This window comes from Varanus komodoensis, unplaced genomic scaffold (genome assembly GCF_004798865.1).
Source record: "Varanus komodoensis strain SLA01 unplaced genomic scaffold, ASM479886v1 scaffold8, whole genome shotgun sequence".
Classification (NCBI taxonomy): Eukaryota; Metazoa; Chordata; class Lepidosauria; order Squamata; family Varanidae; genus Varanus; species Varanus komodoensis.
Window position 1 is genome coordinate 32,690,818 of NW_025336481.1, and position 21,184 is coordinate 32,712,001.

Here is a 21,184-nt window from a genome sequence, read left to right on the forward strand (position 1 = left end):
ATTTTGATATATAGTTCAATAATGAAACTGAAATATAGTTTAATAAGCAAAGCCAATCATCTAAGCATTTAATTAATTATAATAATATTAGCAACAGTCAAAGCAGATTGTCTTAACAATCTAATAGCCATTAGAATGTAGTTAACCGTGACAGCTGCTCACCATCAACTTCTATTGGTTTTCAACTTTTAGACTATTTAAAGAAATTAGTTTGCATTGTTGTCAACTTAACACTAGCCATGACAAAACATTACGTGGTGGTATATGTTCTGTCCTGTTGTTTTAGAACAGCAGACATTACACACCAAGTCGTTTGTGATAAAAACTACTAAATGCATTGCATTCTGCAATTATGAATTCCAATTATTGTTGTTCTCAAGTTATTTCGGCAACAACAATACTGTGCACTCTTTCCAATCCTTAAAGCATTTACTTGGAAATAAGGGCCCCAAATGTACATAATGCTGAATTTCTAGGAAGTTTGTTTGCTATTGCTATTTATTCTAACACACTAGAAACATCTAATATTTTAAACGTTATTTCTGCTTTTCAGATCATTCAGTCAGACTGATGAGCTGGATATTGCCTCACTACATGCTATTCAATGTGGCTACATTTTTGGCCATTATTGAGGGAATCTAAGAACAGACTGGCACCTCTAACTGCCCCAAATGATGTTCCACCAACAATGAATAGAGTAGAACACTACATACTTGACCTGAATTGCTTGTGGAATATATTTTACTGAGGATGATGCTCCAATGGAGCGTAACATCCATAAACATTAACCTTTAGCCTGGAAAGCTTTAAGCTACATCCAGATGACAGATGATTTCCTGGTGAGATGTGACCTCAAAAAGGTAGAGTCTACATCAAGGGCAGGAATAGTTGAACACCTGTCAAGGGCCCTGGGCTGCTCCTCCTCCTTGCGATTTTATCAGCTTGTTTGCATGCCTCTTGATCCAGCCCAGTCAATCGTGGAAGTGATGGTGGAGAGGAGGATACCACTGCCTACTTGCTCACTGGCTCTGTAAGGGGTCATTGTCTGCCAAGTCACCGAGTGCAAGCAAAGATGGGAAAGAAGGTGAGGAGCAATAGCAGTAAGTGAAAGGCTGACTCATTGAGGGAGTGGTCCCATGGAGGGTGTCCTGTTCAAGGGCCCTCAAAGACCTGGATCTGGTACTACAAAGAGGGTAGTGTGGACACTCGTTTCTATAGCAGAAGTAGCATGGAGTTTAGTTTCTACAAATCCTGTGTTGCACTGAGCCTGTTGCATCCTGGTCTACAATTTAAAGATTTGCCTAGCGGAGTATCATGCTTTGTAGGGTCAGAATGATAGCCCCAGCCCCAGCAGGAGCTGGGATGATTTCTTATGAAGTGATTCTGTGCTGGTACTCTCCTTTCTTCTCAAGAGGGCAGACCACCCACTGTACAGCACTGCTGGTTTCCTCTTCTGACCCTCTTTCAGCACTGGCAGTGGCTGGGCACAGTAGGACTCACTGGGGCATGCCTGCCTGTTTTCTTTGCTCTTCCCTTCTGTGGCTAAAATCACGCAAAGATTTTCCTGAACTTCTCTAAGTCAGCTCTTTTGGATTTCTACATTTGATTCTAATCATTTTCCCAGAGCCAGTCGGGATCTGGGTATTTGTTTCTGAACACAACAATGAAGAAAGATAGCAAAAGCCAATCAGTATGTTTGCTTTTTTCATTCTTTCCATGCCTGCACAGTGCACGAGAGAGAGAGAGAGAGAGAGAGAGAGAGAGAGAGAGAGAGAGAGAGGGGAATAATCCAGAATATTTTTTGCTTCTTTTGTGACAGTATATTATGCCCCCTTTAAAACACACACACACACACACGACCTGCTGAGATGGTAAATGTGTATCTCTAAACTCTTGGCTAGTTTTTCCTCTATTTTTTCAATTCTTCTCTATTTATATTGGTTCCCTCACCCCCACTTGCTATCTGGGAAACTGGGGAAAACTGCAGAATGTGTGGGCAGTGTGCATTCAAAAGGGAGCTTCTATGTGCCTCTATGTAGCTCTCCAGTCATTGTGCTTTGGGGACCATGAGATGCACATTCTTCCACTTCCACCAGGCTTCACACTAAACGTATTCCTTAAAAAGGTTTTTAATTGCCCTAATTTCCGAATCCCTGGCATGCATCTTTTTGAAACTTTGCAGGGTTCTTGCCTGAAGAAACCTCTATGTTAGGGTGCATTTTCATACAAATTGGCAGTCCTAAATAAAGTAAACAAATGAGAAGTGCCACATCAGCACACCTGAAATTTGCACATCTGTTCATCTAGAAATATCCCAAGACTCTTATATATTAACTGCATTTTTCTGTAACCAGATTTAAAGAGAACTGTAGAACACCTTCAGTCTGAGTGCACTTAAAGTACAGAAGAACAATTGTGGGTGAGACCAGAACTACTAGTGCTTTGATTCAAGTGTGGTGATAAGCAGCAGTAACAAAATAAAACAACAAAACAAAACATATAAGGGAAAGGGGAACTCAAGAGCTACAGGAAAGGGGTGCAAAAAAAAAAAGTCCAGACAGAAAAGGAAAACATATTTCTCAAGAGTTACCAGAATATTCTAAATCTGCATGGTTTTACTTTAGATCTCATAATCCGATAATCAATTATGTGATCTCAGCAGATACCTTCTGCTGTACAGTTCAGGTCACAAGCCATCTGAAAGATGTAAAAAACTTCACTAGCAAGCTTGTCTCCTGGCACAGCCAAAAAGAAAGAAAGCATGGAAAGCAAGCACAGAACAAAGAAAAGTTGTCAGATTGATTCATGCTATTAGTAACAGTAAAAAGGTGCAGTAAAGATAGCTAAAGCAGAAAGTATAATATTCTGATCAATATGATTGTGTTCTTATCTTCATGTCTTCCACTTCTTTTCCCCATGACAAAACATTTATATTCAAACTTTCAACTTCCCTTGCTAATACTTTTTACTATTGGTCTTATGCTAGTTCTTAGTTTTTGACGGCATTTACCATCCATTTTGGTCTTGGTCTGATCTCACACTGTCTAATGGTTGTTCCTTAACCAGAAGCACCCAGATTTCCACAGTTGTTGCAGCCTCCAGGCACTCTTATGGTGTCCCCCTGTCTGAAGGCAAAACACATCCAGGATGTACTAAATAGAATTGGCTTTGGTTTACAGGCATGCTGCCAAGGGAAAGGAGAGATGCCCTTACCCAATAATCAGAATTTCATAAACAGAAGATGGCAAGAATTGGGCACGATTTTTGAGTTGTTTAGTGAACAAGTAAGGACATGTAAACTACCCACGAAAAAATGGGAGACACATTCTATATAATACTCTTTCTTCATGCATTACTTAAATCCTTCTTAGATAAGAACAGTGCAGAACTCCACTGTGGTGTCCATGGAAATCAACCTTTCTGGCACTCCCTAGACTCTCTGCCCTGAGATATTTATTTAAGATTTTTATCAATGAATGTCTGTTAACTGAGAAGCTGGCATACTGCCAAACCACGTGTTGCCCTCCAGAAACATCTTTGAGTTCAAAAGAGCAGGGTTGTACTTTAATTTGGAACTCAGACTATACTTCTGGGTTCTTGGTGAAGTTACTTTTCTTTTAGTCTCAGTTTGCCTTTTGGAAAAATGAATGCCTGTGACTGGATATGATCACCATGGCACTTTTATATGACTAGGCAAATCCCTTTCCACATATCATAGTTGCTTTCTCAGAGCATCTGCAGCATTCCCTCAAATTTCCAAACTGATCTAAAACTTTCAGAGACTTCTGGTGTAAAATACACAACAGCTGCCCAGATAATTCACAAAGAATAATCCAATTATTCTTACCTGTAATATCAAACCAGAGTGGTGTGCTAAGTGGCTCAACAGCTATTACCCCAATCATGTGAGCTACTGGATCACTTTCCATGACAGTGAAAGAGAAAAAAGATTCTTCAAAAGCAATTGGTTCAGAGACTGGAATAGGTTTTGGGATCCATTCTATATGAAGACGAGCTGTTGATGACTTCTGTGGCCGTCCATTGTCCACAGCTTTAATCTAAGAATATAGCATTTAGTCATATTAGAAAAACAAATATGAAAATGGATCATATACAAATGCTGAATACTGACATTGCAGTTGATTGACATGATCAATCATTGGGTGACTGACAGCATTCACAGTGACATCAGAGGCCTCCATCGTGATCAGCAGGGACCAAGAACTATGAAACTAACACTGTAACCCCAAAGGAAATTTACAGTATAACCATACATATGTACAGACAGAGATTGCATTGAGTTTAATGGGGTTAGTTGGCACAGAAATGTTGCTTCAATATTTCTTTTTCTCCAGTAATGTAATGTAATGGCTCTTTGTGCCAACTGGCAAACTGCTTCTGAAGCTGATCAAGGGAAAAGTAAAGTACAACACAGCAAGCCCCTTTTATGATGTTTTAAATTCTTTGGATCCTGGCCAAATATTCATTTGTTATAATTATTATCTCTGATGGATGTTTACAAAACCATTAATTTAATTCTGTATTTTTGCCAGAAGACAAATACATCTCCATTGACTCTTAAAAATAAATAATAAATATAAATAGCATGTTTAATTCAGTGTAACTTGATGCTGGCTGAATTACATTGCCCAAGCTTAAAAAATATCTTTGAACTAAGTAGTGATAAAATTACAGTAAAAAATGTTAACATTTGTAGGTAACAGTACAAAACTGAAATTCTGACTTACTGTAAGAATGTCATATTCTCCAGCTCCAGAATACTTTTTAGAGGACACCACTCCAGTGATTGGGTCAATAAAAAATTTTCCATGCTCATCACCATCCTCAATGCTGTAGGATATTTCAGCATTGGGTCCCTCATCTTTATCTGCGGCTACTACACGGTAGATTGGTTCCCGTCTGGCAGTCCTCTCTCTTTCTGGTTTCTCACGTTCAGGCAACTTGATCTGATAGAACTTTTGTAAGAACTGAGGTCTATTATCATTTTCATCTAAGATCTTCACAATCACCCGGGCAAGAGTTGATTTTGCTGGGATTCCATTGTCTGTAACTGTTACCTATTGATAAGAATAAACAATTTTAAAATTAAATAATGTTATACCTAAGAACAAGTTAAAACTTTACATATGACTCAATGTTTTGAAAAGAGGAAAAACATCAGCACAAGGTCTTCAATCTCTGTCTTGGCAATATGACCCTTGGTATATATGTGAAAGCAATTACAGAATCCATATTAAATTTCTAGGTAGTGCTCCTAGCATCAATCTTCATTTTAATTCTTGTCTTCTCTTTAAGTTGTTCTACATGCATTATGGGTGGGCCTGCTTCCAAGTGCCTTATCCTTCTTCAAGTGCTCCTAATCGGGAACCAGAGATGGTGGGAGATCTGTTAAGAGTTCTTGGTAGGTACTGATGCCAAATCCAAGGGTTTAGGCCAACTCAGTGGCAGGACTGTGCCCAAGTTTGCTGTGGTGGTATTTACCAAAGTCAGAAGCAATTAGCAAGATGGCAGAGGTGTGTGTCTCACCTGTTTGGTAAAGCTCTGGCACAGTGCAAAAGAGTCAATGAAGTATCCTTCACTGAAGCAGAATAACCAAAACAGGCAAAGGAAGTGACCATCCCAAGATGACAATTTAATGCTGCAGTTTGTGCACTTAGAAAATGGGCCCAAAGGGCCACAGGGCACCAAGAAAAATTCTGTGCCAGAAGTCAAATGCACAGGGGGAAAAAATCCTAAATGAAAAGGACAAACAACAACAAAGGTTTAATTTGTTGTTGTTCAGCTGTTCAGTCCTGTCCAATTATAGGTGATCCTATGAACCAGATCGTGCTAGTTTCCAATCCCGTGCCACCTCTTTCAGCTGAAATATGCTCTGGCCCACATCCTCTTTGATGGAGTCTAACCACCTTGCCCTTTGGAGACCTGGTTTTCAATTACAAAGAAGAGAAAAAAGACAAGAAACAACTCAACTTTGTCTACTAAAAATGGAGACAAAGATGGAAAGAACAATCTATCTATACAGCTGCTGCATTCAAAGAGAAACTGAGAGGAAAAATTGGAGCCTCAACCCCAGACATGTGCAGAAGAAGACTGGGTGGCTCTTCCCCACCTAAAACTTCTCGGCTCTAGAAAGTCCCTGACAAACTTTCTATGAAAGGCAGAGAACCCCTGTGCTATGCAAAGGGGCCACACAACAGTAGAAAAGCAGTGTATGTGCTTTTAGGTTGCAGCTAAAAAAATTTTAAGCAATGCTTATATTATGTTTTTGTTGTGCTAAGGTACCATGTATGACGACTAGAAGTTATTTCCAAATTGGACAGTGTCAATTCTTTCAAACTTCTGTTATAGACTGTAAAACTACTTGAATGAAGGTTAACAAACAAGTTCTGAAAATAATAAATATATCAAAAGAAGGATAAATAGGAGAAAGGAATGCAGATTTTCTTACTCGTTAAAGGCAACTCTTTAAAAAAAAAAAACTCCCACTGTTAGTTGCTTTTTAAAAATGTAGGGAAGTTACTTCACTTGCACGCATCTTACTTTCAAGCCATACTTGACACTCAAGTGTTCCTGAATTAAAAAAAAAAAAAAGTTGACTACTATATAACACACACACACAAACACAGAGTGAGAGAAAGGGAGAGAGGACACATTGCAGGTATTTGTGTGTTTCTGGAAAAAGGCTTCTATTGCTTTCAGCAGACCTGTGTCTACACTGTAACTCCAAAAACCATGCTACTGCCTGCACAGAAGAATTATACAAAAGTTATCCTCAGATATCAGAACTCAAATTCTAAAGTGTTCAAATCCCCACGGCAGTCAGCTGCAAGGCCAAGCTCTTGTATGTCAGAACAAATTGGCCAATGGCATCAAGCAACACAAGACTAAAATTAAACACAACAGGCCCAGGAAGGCAAGAGAGTTACTCAGAGCATCGAGATGGTAATGCAGGTCAATCAGAAGGAACATTTGATGAGATGACATTCACAGATTTAAAAATCCATATAGCTGCTCATCTGAACTCTGGCATGTCTTGCATACTGTGCATTGCACCCTTGCCATTTGCACTCACGTAGTGCAAAAGTTGGCTTGAAACTCAACATTAAGAAAACTAAGATCATGACATCCAGTCCTCTCACTTCCTAGCAAATAGTTGAGGAAGAAATGGAGATAGTGACAGATTTTATTTTCCTGGGCTCCAAGATCACTGCAGATGGGGACTGCAGCCAAGATATTAAAAGATGCTTGCTCCTGGGGAGGAAAGCTATGGCAAATCTAGACAGCATACTAAAAAGCAGAGACATCACCCAGCTGACCAAAGTGTGTATAGTCAAGGCTATGGTTTTCCCAGTTGCAATGTATGGCTTGTGACAGTTGGACCATAAGGAAGGCTGAGTGCCAAAGGACTGAGGCCTTTGAACTGTGGTGCTGGAGAAGACTCCTATGAGTCCCTTGGACTGCAAGGCGATCAAACAAGTCAGTCCTAGGGGAGATCAACCCTGACTGCTCTTTAGAAGGCCAGATACTGAAGATGAAACTCAAATACTTTGGCCACCTAATGAGAAGGAAGGACTCACTGGAGAAGAGCCTAATGCTGAGAACAATAGGTGTCAAAAGAAGGGGATGGCAGAGGATGAGGTGGCTAGATGGAGTCACTGAAGCAGTCGGCATGAACTTAAGTGGACTCCAGGGGATGGTGGAGGACAGGAAGGCCTGGAGGAATGTTGTCCATGGGGTTGCAATGGGTCGGACACGACTTTGCGACTACCAAAAACAAGAGAAAAGCAAACAAGCACCGTAGCAAACTGAGGAATTTGGGGGCCAATGAGACTTCCAGCACCATTACTTGAATTTGCCTCTGTGAGAAGTGGTCAGGGCTCACTGCCTTCCACTGGGTGAGCAGGTAAGGGAAAAGCAAACAGCTTGGCTGGGATGGAGGAGTTTTCTTCCCTTAGAGAGGCTTTAGAGCGAAGGACGCTGGCTACAGCTATGCCAGCCAACGCCTTGCCGTAGAGCAGATTCAGCTCAATGAAAAGCAGCTGGGTGGGGACAGGAAGATAATGGAAGTCTGGGAGAAGGCTGGGGGGCAGAGGTGTGCGAGCTGACCGTGCAAGAGAACAGGACAGAAAGGGCAGGCAGAGAGAAGCTAGGCACGTGGCTGCTAGCAGCAGAAGGTGAGGAGGTAAAGCGTGCAGGACTCCAGGCTGGAGGAACGGGCACTGGCCACACATGAAGGCAGCTGCTGAACCAGGAAAGTGCTTTCCCCAGCAAGATTGTGAGACAATCGCCAGAGCTGCTGCAGAGCTGAAAGGATGTTTGTTGATGCTCCCAATGCAAGTGGGAAGGAAACAGCAGGGAAAGAAGGAAGACAGGCACTCAACACTCCAATGAGCTGGGAAGCCTGAGGGGAATGTCAGAGAGGCCTCACCCCCTGCCGTAGACTGACCCAAAGGACTTTGTGTGTTACTCTCACCTGATAAGGCCAGTGAGCTGTCTGGGATGGAAATGATGCTGCTTGCTGTTCAATTGCTAATTCCCCAATAAACCAAAGTATTGGGAGAACCAGAGTTGTTTTCTTTGGATGTTACAACATGCAACGGGGGAATGTTGATGTTCATCTTCCTTCACCAACTCTTACAAGCCTTCCAAAGAGGCACTTGTAGATGAAGTCATTCCAGTCCTATTCAGGCTAGGGAGAGTTCAAACTGAGGAGTCTTTCAGGGCTCCTTTAATTGTGGCATGCAGCCATCTCATACAGAGACCTGCTAGTGAAGGAACAGGAGTCTTGCGAAAGAACAAAGGAATTGAATTTCTTCCCCCTTTCTGGTCCAGCACTTCACCCAGCACAAAATAAGCACATTTTTAATGCTTATTTTCTCCATTAGCTGTTGCTCTATCCTTTCTCTTTATCAGTTTTTCTGACTTTATTTTTATCCTTCATCCCAACCCCCCTCTGTTGCATTCTTGGTCTTTAATATGCCTTCTTTGTCAATGTGTGGAGACATTCAACACAGTCAAATTGCAGGCAGTCATTACTGGAAATTGATAGAAAATGAGCCATTCAGCTATTTTTAAGAAATGTTTTGGCCAACCAACTAGAGTAATTCAAACAAACAAGATCAATCGGCCAGAAAAATAAAAGAGAAACTGCTGAATGTTCTCAGACACATTCTCTGTGCAAAACTGGCAGTGGGTATGTTAGGCTTCAAGGCTTTCAAGCTTGACGTGGGAGCTTTCAATCTTTTCCCCCTGGTGTTCTGGAGCCACACACCTGTAATTGCTCACTCTGCTATTGGTTTTGTGATGTGGGAAGAAACATTCAAGTGCCCACTTCAGAACCAGGAAAGACATGCAGTCAGTGCTTTTGTCCTCAAGAACTTCCTGCTCTTTCTTCTTGCCACTTCTTCCGTTCTTCTCTCACCTCCAGGAGCCCAAGTGAAATCTGGCATTTGCCACAAGACTGGAATTAAATAGGGATGTAAAAGTGGGTGACTGCTGGTCCAGAAATGGAATGGCAGACTGCTTTCTGGTCCAGGGTGACAGAATATTTCCCAACACCATGCTCCTGGTGTCCTGTTACTCAAGGTAAGAATCTTAGGGTACTTGTATCCACTTTCTTCAGGCAGGAAAAAGTTCTTATCTCTGCTTGATGAGAGATAAGAGCTTCCCACTCCCACCACTGTATTGCAATAAAGGCTCCCTTTTTGGTAAAGCATGGAAAGGCAGCACATTTCCTATGGGTTGTTTCTTGCTGCCTCATAGAGAAAAAGAGAGAGCTCTTCATTCATGGAAAGTTTTGTGGCCTGTGCATGTATATCTGCATACAAATGGTGAGGATTCTGGTGTGCAAGTGCATATAAGAGACTGGAAACAGTGGCTGGGTTGGCACATTAAATCAAGCAACCCTGCATGGTTTTCATGGAGTGCTGGTTTTTGCCTGAATGTGTTGACAGATGAGTAAGTGGTTTCTATGCTAGTGTGGTTTCTACCTCCTCAGTCTCCCACTGTTGGCACATATCCCATCAGCCACTGCATCTGAAATTCAATCCCATGCTGGATGGCTGGAACAGCTCCTGCAGCAGCAGCGGCTGCTTCCAAAGAACTCGGTGGTAGCTACACACCAGGACCATGGAAATCATAATGCTAATTTTAAGCAAGCAGAGAAACCATGGCGAAGCATGGAAACCACAGAACAGAGAGATGGTTGTTTCTTATTGTGATTTCAATAAACAATATCTTGCAGAAATACCATGCCAGGGTTCAGATGATACAACAGACCATCCTGCAAAGAAACCACCTTGGCTTGTTGTAACACACGAAGTCATCCAGCGTGTATGCATACGTATGTGTGTAATTAGCATGAATGGGATTTGACTGTGTGTGTGTCTACCTATACATGCCTAAGTGTGAGAAGCCCCTTCCAGTTTGGGCTAGGACTCCTTTCACTGCTGTTAGGGGCTCCAGTATACTTGGCTGGGGCCAGTACGGTCTTTAGGCTGAAGAACAGTCCCCAGCACTGATCAAACATATCTACTGGTATCACATACACCAGGCAAGGTACAGAGCTTGCTTTCAAATGCTTCCTCTACAAAGCTTTGGTGATCATCCTCCCACTTCTGCTCTTGGCACCACTTTCCAGATCTTCCCTATGAATCCTTGAGTCTCAGGAGACAACTTTGGGGGATAAGGAAGGACTACAGTGCAGAGGAAGGGTGAGAAGCCCAACTTCCATTCATACAAAGACAGGACAGCACCCGGATTTATATGTTTAAAGACAGAAGCATAAACAGTAGCAATATCAGGCTGAATTGTCAGTACATGCAACAGGATATTTATTTATAGTTTTCTCTTGGATAGTTATACCATGAATGCATAAATAAAACTGGACAGGTTAAACAGATTAAATATTTTGCAGAATTAAATGGTTTGTCAAGGGCTAATACTCCTAAAAGGAGCAGAGAAGTGTATCCTTGTAGGTATTAAAAGACAGAATGGCCCCAGATGCCTTGAAATTACATTCTCTCTCTCTCCTCCCCTTCCCTATTTTATCTACTATGTATTGGATATTCAGTAATTTTTTAGCATATTTTTACCACAGTGATGCAATGAACTCAGAAAGGCATTTTGGCCACGAGAGAAATAATTCCCATGAGAAATGGTAGACTCAGAGAACTCTGCCTGTCCAAAACCACCAAGAGCTCTTCTGGGCTGAGCAGGGATTTGAATCTGTTATTTCCCACAGTGAAACTCTTTCAGAGAAAGCAAGCGGGTTACCGGCTGGCAGTGTCACACCATCAGCTTCCAGTCTGGATTCAAACTTCATTTGGTGTACAAGTCCGAACAAACACTCCTCTTGTCAGAGCAACAAGACTCACCAACGTGCAGGCAGCAAACACCATGTTTAGGAAACCACATCTAAAGCCTCTGCATACTTGAGAAGTAAGTCCCATATAACTCAGTGGGCTTGGCCTGAATCAACAAGCTTAGGATTGTACTAAGCCTGGCTAATAAGTTTATGAAGGAAGAAAAATAGTCTCAAAAATGGCCATTGTTATAGTGGAGAAAAATGAAATGGAACAGCTACATTCTAAAGTATGAGAGTCTAAGATGAGGTTGCTATACAAACAAACAAATCCTCTGTATTTAAAAGCAAGACACCATTTAATGCTTTCCTATAAAGTCTAGAACAATGTTAGCAAGAACCATAATGCAACATATTTATATTTGTTTCTCTTCAAACCAGAGTGATAAGTTGGATGCAGTTTAATAGCAAACAAGGAATAAACTTGCCAGTCCATCTGGTCAACACTTTAATGCTCAATTAATTAGCCAGATGCACAACATTTGGCTGAAGCAGCTTATAATATCGCTACTGTACTGTGAATATTTTGGACTTCATCCCAAAACATTTTTTTTAAATATAGCAACACAAAACAATGGGGTAAAGCTGTTTGTAACATTTCAACTTTTTTTAAAAAACACTACTAATAGTTTTCCCCATTTCATGCACTCCAGTACCCAAATTAAGATTCTATTGATTTGGGCAACATGATCTTTTCAAGTCAACAATGGAAAAAGAAGCAATGAGGAGGAAGAGAGATAAAGTGAGTATTTAGCATCACACATTGCTGAAAATAAATCAGTTCATTGTTCATATTTGCATGAAGGTGAATTAGACAATGGATGCACAATCTTATTAGCTCCTACTCTAAAAATAACATGGTAGTTTTGAAAAAATGTAAGTGGGTAAAAAACTCCTATTATACTTGCTTAGCATTTGCGGTGTGGTAACGACTCAATATCTATAGTACACTTTACAAATCACTATGTATACAGAAACAGTCATATTACATGGTGCCTGTAAAAGCCACCTTACCCTTTTGAGTCATTCTAGCAAAACCTTTGGCAGACTTAAAGATCAGTTCAGATGATTATCATACCATAATTAAGCATAGATCATCACAAGGGATTCTCCTTTCACTTTCTTCCCACTCTAATTTCAATTTCAAACAATCTTCCCCATTACATAAGAAGTGAAGGAACTATGATTTGGTATAACCATAATTAGTTAAAACCATGGTTTAGTTAAAAGCAGAATACAAACCACGGTTTATATGGAGGGGGGCTAACAAATAATGGCCACCCAATTGTTCTGACTGCACAACTGCCCAGTGAACAAGCAGGGCAGGTAGTTTCTTATCTCTCCCTCTCAGCAAGTCAACATCTGGGCTTTCTCCAAATCATACAAACAGACCACTAGGTTACTTTTAAGGACTGCACTAGAATGAAATCAATAAAAGACAGAAAGTTACAAAGGACAGCTATACCTTATTCAGTGGAAAAAAATCCGAGCACCACCTCGACTCAGCTACTTATGAACCAAGCAGGTAAAGGATCATACAGTTCTCATGTGTAAGTCCCAGGTTCATCCCTGAACTTCCAATTACAGAATCTCAGAGTAAGCAGTAAGATTGTCAAAGAGTGAACCAGAGACCCCATACAAGGCTAGGGAACGAACAGGGATAAGGAACAGCTGGGAGCTGAACTGAAGTCATCTCCAAATTATAGAATCCAGGAGATTCTGCAAATCCCCATTCACCTTGGGTTTCTTGATGTGATTTTCCTTAAAGCTCCCCACCAGATATTCCATACCCCCTTACATATGTACTTAGAGCTGTGAAGCCTCTCCTGTGTCTTAAGGGAATGATTTCTCTTCGGTTTACAGAGCAGGACAGCTATCACCAAGGGCAGATATATGGTTTGGGGACAGGTTATCTGAAAGATCACCTCATTCTGTATGTACCTACCCAGACCCTGAGGACATTGGTGGGTGAGGGGGGTCTTTCTCTGGAAGCCCTTTCCAAAGGAAGTAAGGTAGATGGCTACCAGGAGAAGGGCCTTTTCTGTGGTGGTGGCCTGGTTGTGAAATCCCCAAAGAGGCCCTTCCTGGAGTCTACTTTGGATTCTTTTCACTGCCAGGTGAAGACCTTTTTATTCTCCCAGCATTTTAACAGTTTAATTTGTTAACTTCATTTTTAATATCGTGTTTTATTCTGTACCACTGCAATGCTGCTGTGCTGATTCAATTGCTATAGCTATTGTGGTTCTGTTGTTTTAAGGGAATTGTGTGTGTGTTTTTATTTTTAAAAAACTTTTGTTAGCCTCCCAGATATCCTTGGCTATTGAGTAGTATTAAAATGAAATAAATACATGTTGTAAACAAAGTTACTGTGAACCTAAAAGAACCTTCAAGTGCTCAGCCTATGGCATCTGATAAAATATAATATTAATTTGCCACTGTTCAGGAGGTACAAGCAAGAATGGGATGCTCAGGACTGTCAGGGCCAACACAGATTCAGTGCTAGCCAGATATTTTGTCTTTTAAATAAATTAAGGTGCCATTAGAACTGTACTGCTGTTTCACAAGAGTAACTGAATTTACAGGTGTTTTCATTTTGATCACTGCTGTGGCAGGTTTTTTTCTACTGTACACGAGTGAAAAGCCCTATAAATAGGGTGGCTAGTTTCAGAGAAAAGGAAAGGAAACTCCACAGGTCACAACTAACTTAGGGGCAGAGTATATTACATAACTGGTAGCTGAATTTTCTTGCCTATCCCATGGAGGACCCTGAATGTAAATAAGGATGGGTACTTCACAAAACTCTCATAATCTGATGCCTTAATATAGATGTACTACAGCAGAAAGAAATGAACAAGTAGTTGAAGACCCTGTAACATTCATCCGATGCAAAGAACTGTGGGAAAATCCCTCCCATCAAGAGTCACATGCAACTCTGGGACACGAAGCCCTCTCCTTCAAGCGAACTGGGTAGGGAGAGCATCAGCTCAGAACTTTCTCAGCCCACATTTGACAGACACCCACTGCTTCAGAAGGGAAGGGACAGCTCCGCTGTTTTGAGAGGAATCTGAGGCCTACTGACTTGGGTCAGGCTGGCAATATACATTGCCCCCAGCTAGAGCCAATTTGGAAGGTTAGGTGGGCTTACTCAGGCTTTTGAAACCCCCTTCCCTAGATAGTAGGCTGCAAGTGTTTGTTTTATTTAAAGCACTTCTTTGCAGTACCTCAGTATAGCAGAAGTCCAGCATGGTTCATAAGAATTAATTAGGATTTTAAAATTTTTAGCCGAGAATGCACTGGGGGTTTTTAAACATTTTTTTATTGTTATATTATTATTATTATTATTTATGTATGTTTTTATGCATTCTTTGTGAGCCGCCCCGAGGCTTTGTTGTGATGGGGGTGGCATAGAAATGTTTTAAATAAATAAGAATGATAAACTATCTGATTAAAACACAAACACCCACATCACACAATCAGTCTCAAAACACACTGAAATGGACTTATTACAAGTTAATTTGGCTAGGCAGTTCTACCATTGGAAATCTCCTTCTATTCCCTTGTCCTCCCTTCACAACAATGATTCCAGCACCCAATACAGTCACACATAGGGAATCTACTTGACATTATAAATATATATGCCATGTGACTATTAGAGCATAATTTACCTCTAAAATGTGTTCGGCTTGCTGTTCCCGGTCAAGTTTTCGAGATGTTGTTGTAATTAAACCTGCAATATAAAGAAGCAATTTGTCAGTTCTTCTGGGGGAGAAACAGGTGATGTGTTTCAATAAACAGGAGCATATGCTTTTGTAATAATGCTATCAATTTATAATATTACTTTTAAAGTATTTCCTTGCTTGCTAGGAATCAGAGTTAGCACTGGGATTTTGAGTATGAGTGTATATAAAATAAGGTCAAATTAGCTATTGGTTAGTTGTGAGTGTGTGTACATGAGAGCGATTTTTTACTCTCAAAGTGCCAATAAATTACACAGAGCAGCTCAATATAAACTGGAAAAAATACAGGGAGGAAACTGAAGCAGTGATAAGGAGGGGGGAAAACGTAAATAGATCTTTCTGCCCATTATGTGAATCTAGAATTACTATTTGACATTTCCTCCTCAGTCCACTCCAGAGAGGTTTTTTAAAATGCATTTTGTATTATAACTATATATTATCTTATACTGCCCAATTAATCATGATTAAGTATTTAAAAAGAACCTTATTCTTCCTGTGCAATCCAATGTATGTCCACTCAAAAGTAAGCACTGGTAAGAGTAGAGAGGACTGCAGTTTATTTAAGGGTACAATCCAGTGCACATTCAGACAGAAAAACAGTTCTACAACTCTGAGTATGCTGCTTACTCCCAGTGAATGCTGGAGTAGTAAGGGGTTCCCCCAGCCCTTCTGTCTAAAAATGCATTAAATTGCTTCCTAAATATCACAGCTCTATTAGACAGGGAACCCCACTGAAAGGAATCTTAGACCAAGCACTGTAGCTGCTGGATTGCTCCTTCTGCATATCTTCCTTTCATCCTGCCCAGACAGACACACATTCCCAGCCAGACTTCAGCAGCACATTTGAACTCTTCAGGGAGTGAAGGACTCTTTCTCTTTGCGGGATGTTTTATCTGAAGCAGAGCAATAGTGCTTCAGTGTCCTAAGCTGTTGATGCTGCAAGGAGGGAGAGCATGTTGCAGTTGTTCTCTCTGCTTGCAACGTTCCAGAGGATTGATGTCAGCATGGGCAGGATCCTCATGTGGACTCCTGAGTTTACACCAGTAGCATAGGAAGCTGCAGTACTGCAATGGCTGCAACATGTAAAAACACAACTTGGGAGTGGGACGATCAATCGTTAAAGGATGTGACACAGGTTTTATCTGGTAGACCATTCCTGAGGCTGCCAAGGTCTCTAGCAGAATAAACATGTTCCTTATTTTGCTTGTCTTTTCAAGGCTCCGAGAGTGCCTTTACACACAAGCATGTTTGCCATTCAACATAAGTAACACAAAATGACTGTTTGCAAAGACGAAATGCATCACCAGCTGTATACCTACAGAAAGAGATTTTCTATTTTTTCAAACAGAAGGACAACAAAATTACTCACTCTGAACATTTATCAAGTGGATATAAAATGCTTCAGCATAGGTGGCATGATGCTGTCAAAAGCTCAATTTAAACTATGTTCTTACCCACCAAATTTTAGCATAAACTAACACTGCTGAGACAAGATTATAAACTGATTTTTTAACCTGATTGTTGTTAAGAATCTAATCAAATCTTTAATTATTAACAATAAATAAAATAATGAGTAAAATGTCTTTCAAAAGGAAAAGAGTCACCTATTTCCCTTTTCAAGATACATTGCACCGCCCAGATTTGCCTGCCTTGGGTCTCTGCCAGGGCCAGTTCAAACCCACTGGAATACAATACTATGCTAAAAACCCAAGCCAACAAAACCAGTTCATCAACTTTTTAAAGCTTATCTTTCCTTTGAACTACTGAAATATGAAGACAGTCATAGTACAGTTATACATTTTTATTTTAAAACCAAATGATCCAGTTTGCTTGTTTAAAAGATTTAACAATGAAGGAAGCATATATTTTTCTTTAAAAATTATTCCAGTCCCTTTGTTTGTCAAAACTAGCAGCTGCTTCAAATTTAAATGCACAAAATTATCTGAACATTAAGAATAATGTAAGACCTTGAGCTAAGGGTTCTCTTGCTTTCTGTGTGTGACACTGAAGCTCAACAGGACAATCCATAAAGTATGCCATGCTGTGGAAAGGAAAATATAGCACCTTAATGAAAATTATGGGCTGGAGAATTTGATGACAGGGTAAAGTGTGATGGGGTGGACAATGAGTAAAATGCTATTTAAAATATGGATTAGCCCAACAGTAGGAAAGAAGAAGTAAATGTTGCAGCTTTTGCATCAAGATGCTTCCAATGTCTGAAGTTTATCAGGATATTTTCTATGAAAAGATCAGCAATAGTAGGCAAGCTATGACATGTACAATATTGCAGGCTAACTATTGATAAAAACAGAATGGGACAGGTTTTCAGAGATGTTTATTTCATCTAAAATGCTACATTAAAACCCCTGTGTCTATTTCTAGATTTGTGGCAGTTGTGAAGAACTGATTGATTTTAAGTTTGAATAATAAATATTTATCTCAAATGACAAATAAATGATGGCACTAAAAGTGTTTTATAATGTAAAGAAGTAATTGTTCCATGAGTTCAGCATATTTGAGGCTAGTACAAGTAAAATTTAATGCCAAAGCACCTTGATGTAATTAGTTCATAGCCTTGTTATATATCAGGGATGGCCAGATTTGCTCAACAGAAAAGTCATAAATGGTAAATGTTTGAAAGCCACAAGTGGCAAGGGCACCCATGAAATAAACTCAAAGAGCCACATGTGGCTCCTGGGCCTCAGTTATGTTATATATAGATAATACCAAGACATAGGTATAGAAAAGCACAAATTTTAATGTATAATTTGAAAATTAATAAAAAGATATGCTTCAATTTCTTGAACTATTTCAAACTTCCTAAATGAATAACAGGTTCCTGTAATTTAAATATTAAGTGCATGCACATCAGCGTGGGCTTGAAGCTGATAGAGTGAGACAGGCAAGCAATCTTGGGAAAACTCTTATTTAAAAAATCCCATTGCAAAAATGTAGCATGTACAAGTCATATTAGCAACAAATTGCTGTAATTCTTCAGTGAACTATGTTTCAAAATTTGCCACATGAAAAGCCTGTCAAAGCATGTAGCATTCATCATACATATTTGCAAAGGTGCAATTAATCTTTGGGCATTGGCCCTGAAATTTTTCAAATACTGCTAGTCCCATTAATGTCAATGCACTGACAAATAAACGTAAGCAAAGGTAGTTAAGGTTTCTGGACTGCAGATCTAATTCCCAGTGAAATGAAATGAATGCTCTCAGAATCACAACCATCAACAAGTTTTTTTTTCCTCCTAGGATTCTCAGACTGAACAACTGAAACACTGTAACTAAATCCTAGTTTTAAAAATTCTAGGCTGAAAGGTACAAACCCAAGCACTTCTTATTGAGCCAACCTAGGTCAGGGGTTGGCAGAAGGTATATCTCTGGTTGATTTGCAATAAATGACCAAGGATTTCTAACCCCTAATGGTTTAACAGTAGCAACAGCAAAAGGATGAGGTAACCAGGAGCTGGTTTTTGCGTGAAAAGCTGTGCGATCAGTTCAGCTGTGGTCTCGAAAAACAAATTTCCAGGCTCACAATGTGCCTAGTGCCATCCCATACCTCTAAGGGCAGCCCATGGCCTTAAAACCTTCTACTCAAGCTTTCACATCCCATCTACCTTTATGGGCCCTTAAAATCCATTCTGCAGGATCAGGGGGCCTCTCAGAATGGTATGGAGTGGTGTGGGCTTCAGGGAAGGAAAGTGAAATTCGCAACATCCTCTCTTTCCCTCAGGACTGTGCATTCAAATATCGCAGTGTGAAATAGGTGGGACCAGGCCCAATTCAAACAGCCCACATAACATTCGGAATTTTCAGTGAGGTACAGAAAATGTGGAAAGATGTCCTCAACTGCTATATTTTAGTATCTGAAAATTCAGTACCAGGATACATTCTCAGTTCTTTTTTAAACTCTACACTTCTAGCAGGGCTGTCCTTTGGTTTCCAGTGCATTAGACCTCAGGATGTTCCAGTTTCTGGCAGCATACATGTGAAGGGTCTTTATAAGAAAATTTTCCAGAGCAGAATAGTGCATTTACATCTTTGCATATTCTTGTAGCTGCAGGCCACGTGGTACTAGTATCACCCTTACAGGTAGTCATGACAGCAAAATCAGGCTGATCTGGCAGAGCTTGTAAAATTATAATATGCCCCTCTGTGTACACACTGAGTCCTATTAATTATCTTAAAGCTGGTCCTGTTCTGGAATTCACATATGTACTCCAAAGCCATTAGGTCTCCAAGTCAGAGACGTATTCCTAGACATCTTTATCTTGCATAATGTTTTACAGAAAACTCTTCATTTTAAGTTTGAATGATTCTGTATTTGACTTAACTGGAGCTTAAGTAATGCTTTTTTCTCACACTGTTGCTTGAAAATATAGAAACAAACTCTAGCGCCCATCCCCAAATAAAAGTACAACAATCGGGGACAATTAAACTGTCTGGGGATTAAGTGCCATGTGAAAGGGAGTAGCAATCCTAACCAATAACACACCTATCAGTAAAATATGGTGGCCACTTGCTGAGCTATCATAAATAGACTCTTGTGTAATTATTTGATTTGCTTGCATGTTGAAAAGGAAGAGGACTTTGAGTGTTAGATCAAAGGTTACTGCTTTATCTCATACCCAATATTCACAGAAACTGCAACTATCTTATCAGCAGCCAGGAAATATAAGAACAAGTTTTGGCAACACTGCTGTGAAGATCACAGCATGAGGCTATACATGTGCTTATGAGTCAGGCTACTTCCTTAGTCCCTTTAAGCAGCATTCAGATGTCAAGATACAGAATCTGCTGACTTTGCAGGAATTATTCTTTTGACTGACAAAGTGCAAGGAGGGAAGCTGGGTCAAGATATCGGCTTGGTATCCAAGAAACAACTGGATGCACACACTGGAGAAGCAAATCTAGGCAACCAAAGTCATTAAGATTAATTAGTTTCCTATCTTTATATTGGAGTTGTGTGAGGCAACCGTAGCATTACAGTTTGCATAAATTCACAAATGACACTCTTATGATGCTAACAAATTTAAGTGCAGCTGAGGACAGGTATAGCATAAAAACATACCCCATTTGTGACATAGGAAAGGCAATCTTCACACCTGAATGGTCAGGAAAGCATGCAGGGAAATCAAAAAGTAGCAGAAGCTGGTCATTCTTGCCCTTTCCCTGCTCACTTGCTTCCTTACTCCCCCAAATGATAGCCATCTTCAAGAGCTCACTAATGAGCAAGGGAAAGGGCCTCCGGGAGCACACGGGGCCAGCTCCTACCCACTGACGACACAGCATGAAGTGACAACACTTCAGAACAAGCATGCAGCTGCTGAGTCCAAAGGGGGCAGTTTCCGTGCAAAGTTTCCACCACAAGAATGGGAAGGCCTGGATGCTCGATAGCTGAGCCGGCTTGTGGCTTCTATGTATGGAATCAATTTGTGCAGCACTTTATTAACAATGGTGTAATGGAATCGCAACTAGCAGCACCAGAAACTGTTTTGGCAGCAGAGAAGCTGATATTCTCTGCCTTTTCTTTGAGCTTAGTGGCTGGAGAGCAAGTAATTCAGTCTCCCCGCCACACACACACACACACACACCCTTCCACTACCATATTTTGCTTGTTGTGATGCAAAGTATTTGGATGGCTTGTCTTGAATAGGAAATTTAGACCCACTTTAGCTTTGCAAAAGACCTGCCTTTGGCGGAGATGAAAACCAGTTGGAACTGGCTTCTTGATATGGATCCACACAGCTCACTGGACTTGTGGACTCTCCTTGGGTCAAGGCTATGGGAGTGTTATGATAAGTGCCACTATTTATTAAGTGCTGTCAGCTGGTGGTGTGAGCAGCCATAGCAGTGAGGGAGCAGGCAGGAAGAAATCAAGACTGCTGGTCTTGAATCACATTTGATTTATTGGTGTGCTTGCCTGACAGTTCAGTCGTGAAAGCAGGTTTGCAGCATGGCTGACGAAAAGTTATGTCTCCTTTTTTTTCTGGCATCAAATCTGTCTTCATCATAGAATGATTTGTAAATGATAAAATATATTGCTCTTTACACAC

At 40.4% G+C, this 21,184-nt stretch overlaps 1 protein-coding gene across 11 annotated transcripts in view; it reads right to left on the reverse strand.

Annotated features, from left to right (window-relative positions):
- FAT1 (FAT atypical cadherin 1) overlaps positions 1-21,184 on the reverse strand; it is a 127,114-nt gene that overhangs the window by 49,871 nt on the left and 56,059 nt on the right. For all 11 annotated transcript variants that reach the window (XM_044455259.1, XM_044455258.1, XM_044455249.1 and 8 more), the window contains exons 4-6: positions 15,049-15,110; positions 4,749-5,078; positions 3,848-4,058 (exon numbers count right to left, since the gene is read on the reverse strand). In XM_044455259.1, coding sequence (XP_044311194.1) covers positions 3,848-4,058; positions 4,749-5,078; positions 15,049-15,110 — 603 coding nt within the window. The remainder of the gene's footprint in view (positions 1-3,847; positions 4,059-4,748; positions 5,079-15,048; positions 15,111-21,184) is intronic.